The 14,858-nt window shown below is 38.1% G+C and overlaps 1 protein-coding gene across 6 annotated transcripts in view; it reads left to right on the top strand.

Annotated features, from left to right (window-relative positions):
• CTBP1 (C-terminal binding protein 1) overlaps positions 1–14,858 on the top strand; it is a 237,980-nt gene that overhangs the window by 196,028 nt on the left and 27,094 nt on the right. For all 6 annotated transcript variants that reach the window (XM_026846834.1, XM_026846832.1, XM_026846831.1 and 3 more), the window contains one exon: positions 356–510. In XM_026846834.1, the coding sequence (XP_026702635.1) occupies positions 356–510 (155 nt within the window). The remainder of the gene's footprint in view (positions 1–355; positions 511–14,858) is intronic.

Here is a 14,858-nt window from a genome sequence, read left to right as displayed (position 1 = left end):
CTCACTCTGTCTAGAGCTGACAAAGGTGTGGAAGCGAATCAAAACATAAACCTTGGATAAGATCGCAGAGACGCTTCTTAATAGTGCAGTAAGGATGCATCTTTAAAAAACAAATGTACTGTTTTCTTAGTGGTTTTATCCATCTTCCATTGTTCAGCCTCCTGAACCTCCATGGCATTTTTTTTTGTTAGGTCTTTCGTGTTTGGTTGATTGCTGACTGTAAACTTGTTCCAGCTTTACTAGCTTCAGTCCTTGAAATCTTTTTCTTCCATCAGCATAAACAGACTACCTATAACCTATTTTTTAAATTACATTTGCATGGCTTGAATAACAAGTCTTCTCTGTTTCTTTGTAGGCATTCGACCTCCGATCATGAATGGGCCCATGCACCCACGCCCTTTGGTAGCGTTGCTGGATGGCAGGGATTGTACAGTAGAAATGCCTATTCTGAAGGATGTAGCCACAGTGGCATTTTGTGATGCTCAGTCTACACAAGAAATTCATGAAAAGGTAATACTTAGAGGTATAATGGAGATGTTTTAGAAAATGCAAATATTTTGATGATTATGAACAGATACAGTGTTGTGTTAGCTGTGATAATGTGTTTAGCTATTGCTTTTTAGTTAATGGTTGATTCCCTTAGTGACTTGAGTTACTGGTCATTTCCAATAAGTGATGAAACAAAGATAAAAATGTCTGTGTTGAATTCTGATTTTGTGTTGTGTGGCTTTGGCTGGGTGTTGCTCATATGCTTACCTACGGAGTTAAGACTTCATGGAGAGAGTTACCTCTGGGAAAATTATATTATTACATGATATTTTGAAATGCTTCTTGGAAACAGTGTTGCTCAGCCTTCAGCTGGAAAGCCAAATCTCCCTATTGAATTGGCCATGTGAGGAACTTTCAGACTTCTTTATTTAGCCAAGGAATTGTGCAGATTGGGTTAGGAGGCCTTATGCACTGAGAACTGACACTGCGGAAGAGTTTCAAAACAAATGCTAACCCCAAATTGTTTTAGAAAATGAATTTAAAGATATATTCTAACTATGTGTTATTCCAGAAATTCGCACCCTTCCTGGTGGTTTGGGAGCTGTAAAACAACTAGTGATTCTTAATGTTGTCAAAGGTTTTCCCATTTTCTTGGAAAGATACCCATTTTTTGTGATGATAGTCCAGGGAGCCAGCTGGCTCACACACCTACATTTTCTGTTCAGATGCTTCTTCCAGCACAAAGGCCTCTTGTCTACCCCAAATCCTTGCTGCTCCTTAGACAGCAATAGAACCTTTTCGCATCCATATTTCTGTAGAAGTAGAATTCATTTTGGTGATGTTGTTGGCTATCAGAGTAAGCTAGCAGAGAGACAAATGTCAAATACTGCTTCACCTGATAAATGATGAAACCAGGCCTTAAAGCTTCTATGGACATAAAAAATGTAATAAATATGACAGCAGAGGAGGAGCCAAGCACAGAGGAGGGCAATCAGGGGACCCTTCCACAGGAATTTATTTTTTTTCTTCTCCAGCAAAGATCTATGACAGACAAGTACAGATCTAAGTATTAACTTTAAAGGCTTGTGAGGTAAGTATCTGTATCCACTTTTGTGCGTATGGTACTGTGTACTGCTGAGTGTGATTCAGGTGTTAAGGACTTGTCAGCTGAACTGGATTGCACCAGTATTCTTGTTTCTCTACAGATACCTTTTTAGACTTGTCTTACACTAATTATAGCAGCTCTTGGGTTTGTAACAGCTTTTCACTATTTTGAATTCATATCTGGTTTAATTGTTTATTTACTTTTCATGTTCTTTTAATACATAGCACTGTTAAACATTTTAAAGTCTCTGTACATGATGAAAGACTTTATCTTTTCTTTGATGACTTTCTTACAAAGCCAGCTACTTGAAAATTAAGACTTGAAAATAATATTAACTTGCCTTCTGTTATCAGGTGAATAAATCTCATTTTCTGTAGCATCTTCCTTGTGAGAACCCATCAACCAAGTGTTCAGCTTGTTATATCTTAGGAAAAATACTTTTATTCTGAAAAAAAGAACCCAACTATTTTTATTGTTAAAACTTTAAAAATTTGTAAGTGCTTCAGGAGATTTTTTTCTTGTGTATTTTCTCTTTGAAACGATATAGAGAAGACTGAAGAGTTGTATGCTGTATTAACACAGCAAGCTAGAATGGCTGGTTGTCATGGTTCAGGCAAACATGAGAGATGATTCTCCTCTCCTGAAGCCCTGTATGTATTTCCTTGGTGGGCATCTCTGCAGACACAGGTTTTTGATCATAATCTTCTTCCCTTTCCCCACACAGGAGTATGCTGTTGTCAGAACAGTAGTCAAGAATGATATTTAGGGTTGTTTTCTGCTGCATCAGTACTGGCTTAACATCATTACCTTGTTTTGTTTAGCTGCATTTTAGATAGAATAAAATTCTAATGTGAATAGGGAAATGAAAAAATAAAAGTTGTTCCTACTAGGAAATGATCTGCATTCCAGAAACCCTTTTTCTCAGTTCATTATTTTTTTCACAGGATAGTTAGAACTAATCTGTTTAGATGATTTGTGAATTATAAACTAGATTCAGAGTTGGCAATATTATAGTTCTGATCTCATGTCTCTTTTTTTAATGTGTTTATACTTTCATATAGAAGACCTTCTTTACAGTGGATGGTCAATGGGATAGCATAAAAACTTGAACTTCTAACTTGTTATGACATTCTATTTTGAAACAGTAAGTTTTTACCAAAACCTAGTGCTAATTTCAACCTTCTTTTTAACACCTGTTGGAAAAGACCAGTGTTTTTGGTGTGCATCTAAGACTATTATTCAGTATTGTTGTGGTGAATGAGAACCTAAAAGTAACTAACTTGAGAACAAATCCAAAGAAGTGAAAAATTCTGCGTCTTCATTGGTAATTGGAGATGCATAGAAATGGATACTGATGTGTGTGGTTTTTGTTTTTTAATTTTAAAAAGTTAATTTATAAGGTTCAAGTACAGTAATCTAAGTATGATACTTTATTTTTTAAATTTACAGAAATATTTAACCCAAGCTTTTTCCTCTAAATTTCCTTTTATCTTTTTATATAGCAAGAATTTAAATGTGGTATAATGCCTTATTTCTGTGTATTTCTTTTTAATCATGTTGAAAAGTTGTTTTAATATTACTGTTTTCCTATCTCACACCACTGTCAGAAGTTTAATGCATGAAATAGCTGAATTCCCTTTACAAGGACTAAATAACACATGGGGAATAAGTAATATAAATGCTCTAACTTTTTTTACTAGATAATAGCAGTCTACTTTTCAGGTGAACACTAAAATTGGCAACTGTACCACCTGTATAGTTTTATACTTTGCTTCCTGAAATCAAACCTAATTTACTTCTAATGCATCAAGTCTGGAGAATTCCTGTGTGACACAAATACCTTGCCTTAGAAACACTCGATATTTTCTGTTATCAGTGGGGTGTAGTAAACGAACTTTTGAGATCTTGAGACTGAAAGTCAGCCTATGTATCTCAGATTGTAACTTCAGAAAACCCTTTAAATAACTGATGAGTAACACAAGTAATCTGTTGTTGATCTTCACAAGAGTGTTTGTATTTAGTGGGTTATACTAAAGCTTGCATCTTTTGCTTTTTATTATACCAAAATAATCCATTCGCAGTGAGCTCAGTAAAATAGCTGGAAAATGTTTCAACAGCTACCAGTACATTGCTATAATAAAAATTTGCACTAGGCCAAAGGGTGATGCAGGCCTAAAACGTTTTGTTTTGCAAAGTACTGCTGTTCTGTTGTGTAATAATTTTCCGTAACAGAAATCCCAAGCCTTTATTCATTATCATATTGTTATATTACTGTAACATAGGCTAAGAGATCAGATTTACAAAGTGTTGAGCACTGTTCACTTCCATGTAAAAAGTATTCACTTTTAGCTTCCACTGCTAATCTGTAGTGAAAAATAGCCATTTTGCACAGATATTTAGAGTTCCAGTAGGGAAGTATCTGTATTTTAGTATAGTTTGTATGATACCTTATTTGGGAATGTTGCTTTACTAAATATAAAGTTGTTTTCAGGAAAATTTTTAAAATTAGAAGCTGCATATTTAAAACAGTATCTAAAATGTTCGTGTATTTATGAATATACATTCCTTGCCATGCTAAATTATGTTTTCCTGTTAATTAAAGTACAGGTTTTGATAATGGACGTTAATTTACCATAGATTGTTTCCCTCTGTGAAAGATGACTGAAAATTGAAAAAAGGTTTAGTGTTGAGGAGAGCTTGCTGAAAGCAGAAGGTGAAATTTAGATTTTCTTTCATACATTTCTTGTCTTCAAGAAGAGGTACTGAACCAAATAGGGTAGCTGATACAGATAAATTTTGATAGTCTGAAGTTGGAGGAGACAGGTCAGATACTGGCAAATTCAGGATGGGGTTTGAAAGAGAGGATTGACATTTGCTACATGTAGATGAATATAATGACAAAAAAAGACAAGTTTAGAATTGTGTGAGGAGGAAGGGAGTGAAAGGCTACAAAAGAATGGCTAGGAAAGTAAGAACTGGTATAAACTCAGACTACTGAGTTGTGAAGTCTTGATCACAGATGTGTGAGGAGTTGGTGTTTGAGGTGTAAACATGGTGGAGTCTGGAGAATGGATTTCTTCTGGTTATGAGAAGGTTTCAGGGACAGGGTGATGATTTAAAACACTGTCTTTTAAGATGGCTTTACAACAAAGGAAATAGAGTGGAAAAGGTCAATTTGTCGTAGTTTGTGAGACAGCAAAGTCCAAGCTAGACATATTTTTCATAGAGAAGCAAGGAGGCTGAGAGATTTTAACATACACAGAAAGGAGGAAAAGAGATGAGATGAATGCCATTTGTATACAGGGTCAAACACAGGACATTAGCAAGTACTATTACAGCTACTATGCGTGCTAATTAAAGTTTTCTCCAAACTGGGTAATGCCCGAGTTGCAGTTCTGTAGCAATTCCCTTATGCCAAGGAGTTCATTCGTCATTCTCTTTTTATGGCTGAGGAGATTAAAGTATGGAAAATAACTAACTTGTTTAAGATCACAAATAAATAACAACACATATTAGAACTCTGCTTCATCGTGGGTCAAAGCATTCATTCCCTGTGGTGCTGCTTTGGAAGGCAAGTTGAATGACGAGGATATATTTCCTTCCTTTTGTAAAAATCAGGCTGCCAGTGCTTAAGGGAATACTGACATTTATAGAGAGTGACCCAAGGTTTTGAAATAAGTTTGTAGTTAGAGGACACTTATTACACTTCAGAAATTACTTGGGTATGGTTTTACTTGTTTTGGTTTGGTTTTTCTCCCCCTACCCACACTAGAAAATGGTTTGTTGTCAAGCCAGTCTGAAAGGCTGCAATATATATGTTTATACTTTGACCCCTAAGTTCTGTTTTATTGTAGATGTTGCACATGGCTGTGTGAAGTTGAGCATTATGTTTGTCAAACTATCATGGGATAACTGGGAACTGGTTCACTTGCATCATATCAGGAAACTTCTGTCACTTAGGGTAAAAATTATTATAAGATTTTGTGGTTAAATTTCTTTCCTAATAGAGATTGCATTACTGTCAATAAAAATTACTGTCTGTGTTTAAATTGGTTTTTATTTTACAATTAGTCATGTGTACATCAGTTTTCTCAGTAACCATCTCAGACTGCTTCCAAATGTACGTGGTAGTGTGGTTTGTTCTGCCAAAAATACTGTGCTTATCCAAAAAAGATACCTAAAAATAATTAGTTTGCTTCCATCCTCATTCCAGGTCAACTTGCTTTTTTTCACTGCCTCATGCTCTGTTGTTTCTCCTCCTCTTTTTTCCCCCAATGCCTCTTCCTTTCAGTGCCGTTCACTGTTTACTGCATTTCCTGGCTCCTTGGCAGCCTACCCAGCACTTCTGATTTCTGCAATATTGTTCCTTCTTTCTACTTCTGTGCCTTTGAAGGCATCACAGACTCAAGCACACCCTTGAGGTCTTTGTCTTGCCTAAGATTTTTGCTGTTCGAATTCTTTACTCTATGGGCTGCCTGACTTCTGCTGAATATTCTGTAACATGGAGTGTGCTGTGTAGCTCCAAAGGGCTAAATGTAAACAATATGCAAGATCTGGTAATAGACATCTTGGCCAAGTAGAGAAAAAATAAAGTGATGCTTGCAAATCCAAATGAAAAAGACAGGAAGCACAGCTGATTAGGAATGATCTTTAAAGCAAAATGTATAGACTGGGAAAAAGTCAAGAGTTTGTTTGAATCTGCGTATGCTTTCTCCTTCAGTTTTCCTGTAATTATGTGCTTTCCTGCATCCTGTCTCAAATCAGCTAGAAGAAAAAAAAAGAGTGTGCTTTTGAGCGAATTTACTACTTCATTGCAGATACCTGGTTCACCAGAACTTTGAATAGAATAGAACTACTTGGTTGGAAGTGGGAAGGCCTATTATGCTTCAGCCTTAGCAGTGCTTGAGTTAAGTTAGAATGGATCAGGTCCCTTGACTCCTGTTATAAAACCACAACATAAAATCATCTTCGAGGGATACCACATTTCCATAGTTCTAGTTTAAGTTACAAAAAATTAAAAACAACTTCCTATTCATCAGTGTAAGACTTGAAATTTTTCAATCACACTTTTTCGTAGGAATTAAATGTAGAAACAGTTCCAATCATTAGTTTTATTTAAGACTTTCAAAGAAGAGCTGAAGAGCTTTCATAATGCAACAAATGTTTTGAAACTGATACAAACAAATTAAGAATGATGCTGTTGTTCAGCTGAGTCTTTGATTTGTTCTTGTTATGTCAGTGGTTAAGTAAGATAATTTTTCCAGCTTTAGATTCTTCTTTGTTGAGTAGTAAAGCTGCAATCTTGCATTTGTGTCATCAGTGCTGTTTATATTCATGATGCAGTTGCAGCATTTTAGTTTTCCATCACAATTAATTATCAAAGAATATAGATTGAAAGGAAGCTGCCTTGTTCTAAACAGTAATGTATAATTGGGAATAAGTTGTCACCTCGGAGCTGATCCAAAACCTTGTAAATTTACTGAAACTGAATGAGCCTTAAATCAGATTCCCTATGTAAGACTTTGAAAAAATTAACAAAGAAGATCCTAAAAACTTTTGTTAGGCCTCATTATACAACAAAGTAATTAATGTACAGCTATCATGGTAAGGATGTATACAAAATCAGTGTTTGCATTCAGTGACCCTTTTGCCAACATCTGTTAGATTTGCCCCTGGCAATGTTACAGGTCAAGTGCAGCATTACAGGGAGGGACGGGCTGCCAGTGTCTCCTATGAACTAATACCCTTTAAAAAGCAGAATGAAGGTGCTGCTGTACCCAGCAAGCATCTTATATCAGTATTATAGACAGAGTCTAAATAGCTGTTTCTTTCATTTTCCAGTACTGGGTTTTACTAAGGATCATTGGGACTTGACAATTGCTGGTGATTGTTAACAGGTTTTTTCAGACACAGTTGCGTGGGTTGATGCATTGTCATCAGTGACTTTCATGACATAATGATCCTTTGGTATAGATGTTCAATCCATCATAGTGTCTGATAGACTTGAACTGAAATGGAACACAATTCAGCCTTATTAATAGAACATAGAAGTTAACACACAGAACTTCTGTTAAAGATTTTTCATTAAAGCCTTATTTAGTAAAAAGTGTTTTCAGAGTCGATATTCTCAAATTGACTTTTGTCATTAAACTGCATGTAACTGTCAGTAAATCCTGGGTTTGAAAGACTAGCTTCAAATAGTTTTTAAAAGGAAGTTTGCTATAGGCTATGCAGGTTATTCATGTAGTTATGTGTGTATTTGTATGTATGTATTTTTCAATAGTATATTTTTAAAAGACTAGAAATACACTATCATATGTCGTGTGTGTATATATATATATGTCATTTATACAGTGTGTGGATATATAGGTTTTTAGAGAGAGTGGTTTCTGGAGCCTGCAAGTAAGATTTTTTTTACATAAAACATTTACACTTATTTGTTTTTATGTACAGTATAAGCTTAATATTTAGGGTCTACACTAGACAATATCTTGGCTGTTTAAAGTGCATATCATGAAATGAATAGGTTACTGACAGTGCTATGGATCATAGGAACCTAGCATCAAACTGATAATCAGTCTTGTAAAGAGAAACAGGAACTTGTAAAAAGCAGCACAAACTGGCAGAGTTTTGGAGACCTACTAAATACCGTTTGAGCACACCAGCTTTTCTTTTTAGTTTTATTGGCATTAGTTTGACATGGACTCTTTGTGATGTTGTAATGAGGCTTTGAGAGCAGCTACAAGTCTGCTGCAGCCCCTCTCCCCTGTGTGGCAGACGATTGATTGCAAATTTGATGTGCAGCTGCTTTTTGCAAGTCAAATAATGCAAGGCCTACTCAGTTTAGGTAAAGTACATTTTTTTTCCATCCAAATGTGCAAAATATCTCAAGTCTGTTGGTGACAGTGGAACATATTTTTTTTTAGAGATGACACATCAAACTCTCAAGTCCAAGAAAGCAATATCCTGGTTTCTAGAAACAGATGAAATGTAACACTTCATAGTGAAGATTTTCTAGAAGTCTTTTAAAAAAATTATGATATATTGTCATATTCAATATGTAATTTATAAATATATTGTCTCCACATTGAAGTAATTTGACATTTTACATACTGTGTTATGCTCTATACCCTGGGTTTGATCCACAAGCCTCTGAGATAAGTCTCTCATAGTAAAATCTGGTAGTGTATGTTTAAGTGACCAAAGAAGAGGAGGCCTTGCTGTTCTATTCTTAGCATGTTCTAATCTGTTTATGCTTTTTTGTAAAAATAAATAAGATGCTAAGAGTTCTCACCCAAATAATGAGGCATATGTGTCATAATGGTGACTATGCAATAATTGGCATGATGGCTGAAACAGCCTGGTGCTGAAATAAGGTGAAAAAAATAGATAGGAAAATGTTTAAAGGATTTCAACCTTCAGTATTCAGTACTTTAGACTTGTTAAATTCTTTGAAATAGAAATGTCTCCTACTACAGCGTCATCTGTTCTCTGAAGAGCCTTGGATGCCTGGCATGTTGTGAAAGCAGAGTAGTCATTTTGAGGTTGAAGAACAGCAGAAAAACCTGATCGTGCCGTTGTGGTTGGAAAGGATGTCAGCTCATTGAAGAGGGTATGAAAAAGGCTTTCAACAAACAGCGTGCTGTAGCTTCCCCTGGAAGTTAGTCTGAACGAGGAAGTATGGGGAGCGGCTGAGGGAACTGGGGTTGTTTAGCCTGGAGAAGAGGAGGCTGAGGGGAGACCTCATCATCCTCTACAGCTACCTGAAAGGAGGTTGCAGAGAGCTGGGATGAGTCTCTATAACCAAGTAATAAACGATAGGACAAGAGGGAATGGCCTCAAATTGTGCCAGGGAAGGTTTAGACTGGATATTAGGACGGATTTCTTTCCAGAAGGGGTTGTTGGGCATTGGAATGGGCTGCCTGGAGAGGTGGTGGAGTCCCCATCCCTGGAGGGGTTTAAGAGTAGAGTCGGCATAGCCCTGAGAGATCTGGTGGAGTTGGGAACTGTCACTGTTAGGTTAATAGTTGGTCTGGATGATCTTCAAGGTCTTTTCCAACCTAGATGATTCTGTGTGATTCTGTCAAGGCATAGAAGTTATGCAGATGAGCTACATAACATTTGGCAATGTAAGGAAGCCAACTCATGTCCTGTGTTTCAACTTTATCTCAGATCCTTTCTTCCTGCAAAGCACAAGTGTAGTCTGATGAAAGCAGGAATGGCACTTGAAGCTATGAAGCTAACTCTGCTTGCTCTCTGTCAAACTTTGCCTGTTGCCTTCCTTACAAGAGATCATGAAAGAGTATTGCCTGACAGCCACATGCTTGGGATGATCTAAAATTTCTAGCTTGCTTGTTAAATATGTTACCTCACTCAAATTGACACGAGTTGATATCTTTGTAATAAAATTGTACTAGAATTTGGTGAATGTTGAATCAATCAAGTTCACTATGGAAAGTGATGAAAAAAACATATATACTCTATTTTCTCTCGTTCATCCACCACTGGGTGTGCTGCAGAAGGCAAAGGCAGGGACTGGGAGAATGAAGAATCACAGTAGAAAAAGATCAGATTCTAGAATACCTGATGAACCTGAAGGTGCACAAGTCCCTGGGACCTGATGAGATACCATCCACTGATCCAAGGGAAATGATGAATGAAGTGGCTAAACCACTATCCATGGTATTTGAGAAGTTGTGGCAGTCTGAAGCCCCTGCTGGTTGGAAAAGGGAAACATAACCTCCATTTTTAAAAAGGGAAAAAAATGAAGACCCGCTGGGGAACTACAGGCCAGTCAGTCTTGCCTCTGTGCCTGGCAGATCCTCCTGGAAACTGTGCTAGGACACATGGAAAATAAGGAGGTATTTGGTGACAGCCATCATGTCTGACAAATTTGGTGGCCTAAGATGGGGCCTACAGCATTGATGGATAAGGGAAGAGCAGCTGACGTCATTTACCTGGATTTGTGTCAAGCATTTGACACTGTCCTGCACGACATCCTGGTCTCTAAATTGCAGAGACATGGATTTGATGGATGTACTACTCAGTGGATAAGGAATTGGCTGGATGGTCTCACTGAAAAGAGTTGTGGTCAACAGCTCAATGTCCAGGTGGAGAGCAGTGACGAGTGGTGTTCATGAGAGGTCAGTCTTGGGACTGGTGCTGTTTAACATCTTTGTTGGAGACATGGACAGTGGGATCGAGGCACCCTCAGCGAGTTTGCCGATGATACCAAGCGGTGTGGTGCAGTTGACATGCTGGAGGGAGGGGATGGGCCATCCAGAGGGACCTGGACAGGCTGTGGAGGTGGGACTGTGCAAACCTAATAGAGTTCAACAAGGCCAAGTGCAAGGTCCTGCGCATGGGTCAGGGCAATCCCAAGCACAAATACAGGCTGGGCCTGTACAGTGGATTGAGAGCAGCCCCAAGGAGAAGGATGTTGGTAGGCAGAAGAGGGGTAGATGAAAGGGGTAGTTGGTAGATGAAGGAATGAGTATGAGCCAGCAGTATGCACTAGCAGCCCAGAAAGCCAGTCACATCCTTGATTGCATGAAGAGAAGGTCGAGGTAGGTGATTCTCTGATTGTCCCCTCTCCCTTAGTACTGCATCCAGCTCTGGGGTCCCCAACATCAGAAGGACATGGACCTGCTCAAGTGAGTCCAGAGGAGGCCACAAAGATGATCAGGGGCTGAAGCCCCTCCCCTGTGAGGACAGGCTGAGAGAGTTGGGGGTGTTCAGCCTGGAGAAGAAAAGGCTCCAGGGAGACTTTAGAGTGGCCTTCCAGTACTTAAAGGGGGTTGCAGGAAAGATGGGGAGGGACTCTTGATCAGGGGGTGTGGTGATAAGATGAGGTGTAATGGTTTTAAACTGAAAGAGGGTAGATTTAGATAAGAGATAAGGAAGAAATTCCTCCCTGTGAGGGGGGTCAGGCCCTGGCCCAGGTTGCTCAGAGAAGCTGTGGCTGCCCCCTCCCTGTCAGGGTTCAAGGCCAGGTTGGACGGGGCTTTGGGCAACCTGGGCTAGTGGAAGGTGTCCCTGAACTTGGCAGGGGGTTTGGGACTAGATGGTCTTTAAAGTCCCTTTCCAACCCAAAACATTATCTCGAGTCTGTGATTCTGTGAATGATCAGTAAATTACTCCTATGCACAGTTATTTTTTTCTAAAGGTTATTTCGTTTTCCAAAACTGTTCACATTTATGCTGTATTTCAATTTCATGTGTTATATTCGGATGTAGTTCTGGTTTTGATTTTACTCATTGACAAGCTTGACAGACTTCCTTGTGTGCATTTAGTATATGTAATGACTGAGAATATAATTTATACAATTATTCCAAAATACAGAAACATTTACTATTATTTTTTTTTAATCTGTATGTAGCATTTTTAACATTCATCAGTGCTGACCTTTTCTAACTTCAGATTTTCTGCTATTATTTTCTGTGGTTTTGGCATATTTCAATCAGAGGGCCAGTTGCAAAAGGCAGTGTAACATAATTTAATTATCAAATTAATGTGAAATAGTGCACAGTTGCAGAATATTACATTTTTGGCAGTGGATTTTCTTGCTATCTGGTCCATAATCCTAGGAAAGGCTCAAACACTAAAAAGAAATTCTAAAAGATTTGTTGTTTGTATCTGTTTGTTACATATCCCATATGATGGGTAAATAACTGCCTGTGGAAATGGCTAGTGTCAGCATTAAGCAATCTCTTGAGAAATACTTTTCCTTGTCCAGTCTAGGAGAGGAGGGTCTGGCTGTCATACGAGTCTTAGATGGGTCCTTTTAAGTAGTTGTAAACTACTTAAATTTTTGGTCTTCTGACAACAACACAGAGGATGTTTTCTCCTGCGTCAGAGCCATCTAGAGCAGCTGTGGAGGGACAGGAGGAAATACGTGATAAAACACAGAACGGAGGACATCGCTAATTGGAGAGTACCAGGATAATATAAAGAAGTTCAGGACCTTGATGCTTGAAGTAACAACTCCTTGGAAGAAGAAGTCCTACTATAAACACGGGAGGGTGACAGAAGCACTTGCTTTTTAGGGAGAAGGATTCAGATTTATATGTTAGGCAAAGGATGACCTGACAGTGTGACGGTGGCCGTACAGAAACATCACATGTCACATGAGACCTCATTAGGGGAGATTTCCCAGCATGTATATTCTTGCTGAAAATGGTAGTGTTGGTGTAACACAGTGGGGAGGGAGACCTCTGGTAGCACTCTGGGTGCAGTTGTTACCCAGAGAAGAGTTGAGCTTAGACTTCTGTAAAGGCTGTGGAGAAGTGTTAGACTGATTGGGGGGTGGAAGGGCATCATCCTAGATGAGACTAGAAGGACTAGGCTTCTGAAATTTAGCTGAGAGGGGATATGATCATTGCCTATAAATACATTTAGATTGTAAACACGAAAGAGAGAAAGTATGGTTTAAGCAAATGGCAGACACTGGCGCCCGAACAAATGGAAACAAGCTGGGCTGTGAATAAATTGAGGCTGGAAATTAGAAGAAATTTCCATGTTGTTGGAGCTCTGAGATTTTGGAACATTTTCTTTTAGGAATTAATGGGACAAAAAAATCCCTAAGGGTGTTTTAGCTGGGCACTCAGGTTGTAAGAGGGACTCTATTTTGCAGACTGCCCCAGGCATGAGCTTTGATTTGGTCCATACTGACTGTAATGCCTCTGTAGAAGCAAAACCAATAAACTTTTGGCGTTTTTTAACCCTATGCAACAGCTAAAGGAAACACGTTCTGATGAGTGCAGTCTTCCTGATGCGTGGCTGCTAGATGTAATCTCCAAAGGACTTGTTTGTACCATTAAAATCAAGGAGTTTTGTGTGTGTATAATCATTTATAAGATCAGAGCCTACAGCTGTTCTTTGAATTATGTTGTAGCCGCATTCTTTAAGGATGTGTAATTTCTAAATTTTTTGCAATTCTTACTCTTACAAGTAAATCCAAATTTTGTTCAAAGGGTTCTGCTCTTTATCTGACTTTGAAGTGAAGTTACCAATCCAGAAACACCTGTTGAAATAGCGTAAATCATTTTGTGAAGTATTCAGTAAGAAGCAGTTTTCTTTCATTTTTAGGGTGTTTTGGTTTTATTTTAAAATTTTTGTGTATTTTAATTTTTTAAAATTACTTCTGCAGATCTTGGGTTCCAACAGTTGTAATCTTCTGTGTGCAAGACTTTGTTTTGCTGCAATAGGTTTATTTAAGACAGTTTGTTGATTGTTACTGATCTTGCAGTACCCTAGAAAATGCTCATATGATCAGAAATAACTCGGATGACAGAATCTGTACATGTACCAGACCCTTACTGAATAAGAAATTTAGAGCCTCCACAGAATTTTTATGCGAAGTGCGTCACAGGAACCTCTTGAAGTCATTACCCCTAGCTTAGACATTGAAATAATTTTTGAGTGTTTTGTATCTTGTGGAACAATTAGGATATTATGTAGTGTACTGAAGGTAGAAACGCAGAGAAGTGTTTTGAAGAAGTGAAATCATCCAGTTTGCATATAAAGAGGAAAGTATTTTCTGCTTCGGAACAATAAACTTGTATCAGCTGTGTGGGGTACAGTGTCACTGTTTGGTAGCAGAATTTGAAACTGCTGGGCATGGTGTGTCAGGCTCTCTTCTCCACACCCCTTTCTCTTAACCTTTCTGGAGTAGGTTGGATGCAGTTTGACAAAATTTGAAAGATATTCAGACCTTTCAGATCTTGTCAATTTTCACTTTTTTGGCTCACACTCTTACAAGTTGGTGTTTTGTTTTTTTTCTTTTGCAACACTTTTTGCTTTGGTACAATTTCTTATTTCTTTGAGGTGCTGTTTTTTCTGGATAATATCTACTTTGGCAACTCAGTTACACCAATTTATGTGACATCCAGTTTTCCATCAGTGAGGGCTTAGTTGCAGTATCAGTAAACTAAAGGACAAACACTTTGTTCTTCTGTATAAATTGACGGATTTCAGTCTCTGTTGTCTAAAAGATTCAGTAACGATTACTGAATGGTTTTTATTCAGGTATCAAGTGGTTTAATAGCGCAGTGAATGCATGTACCACTGTGTGTATGGTGAAGAGATACTGCTCTGTGACTCCATTCAAAACTGAATGTCAGCTGCCCAAACATAAAAATACTTACTGTTTAAAGTGAATGCTTGCTCCCATGCTGTGTTTCATCTGCACATGCAGATGCAGTCCAGTAATGCATGTATTTAGGATTTGATATTGCAGAGCATCTCCTATGAAATGAGTTTTCCT

This window comes from Athene cunicularia (genome assembly GCF_003259725.1).
Source record: "Athene cunicularia isolate RWA chromosome 4 unlocalized genomic scaffold, athCun1 chr4_part1, whole genome shotgun sequence".
NCBI classification, from domain to species: domain Eukaryota; kingdom Metazoa; phylum Chordata; class Aves; order Strigiformes; family Strigidae; genus Athene; species Athene cunicularia.
Note: the sequence above shows the minus strand (reverse complement) of the source record. Positions and strands in the feature narration are given on the sequence as shown.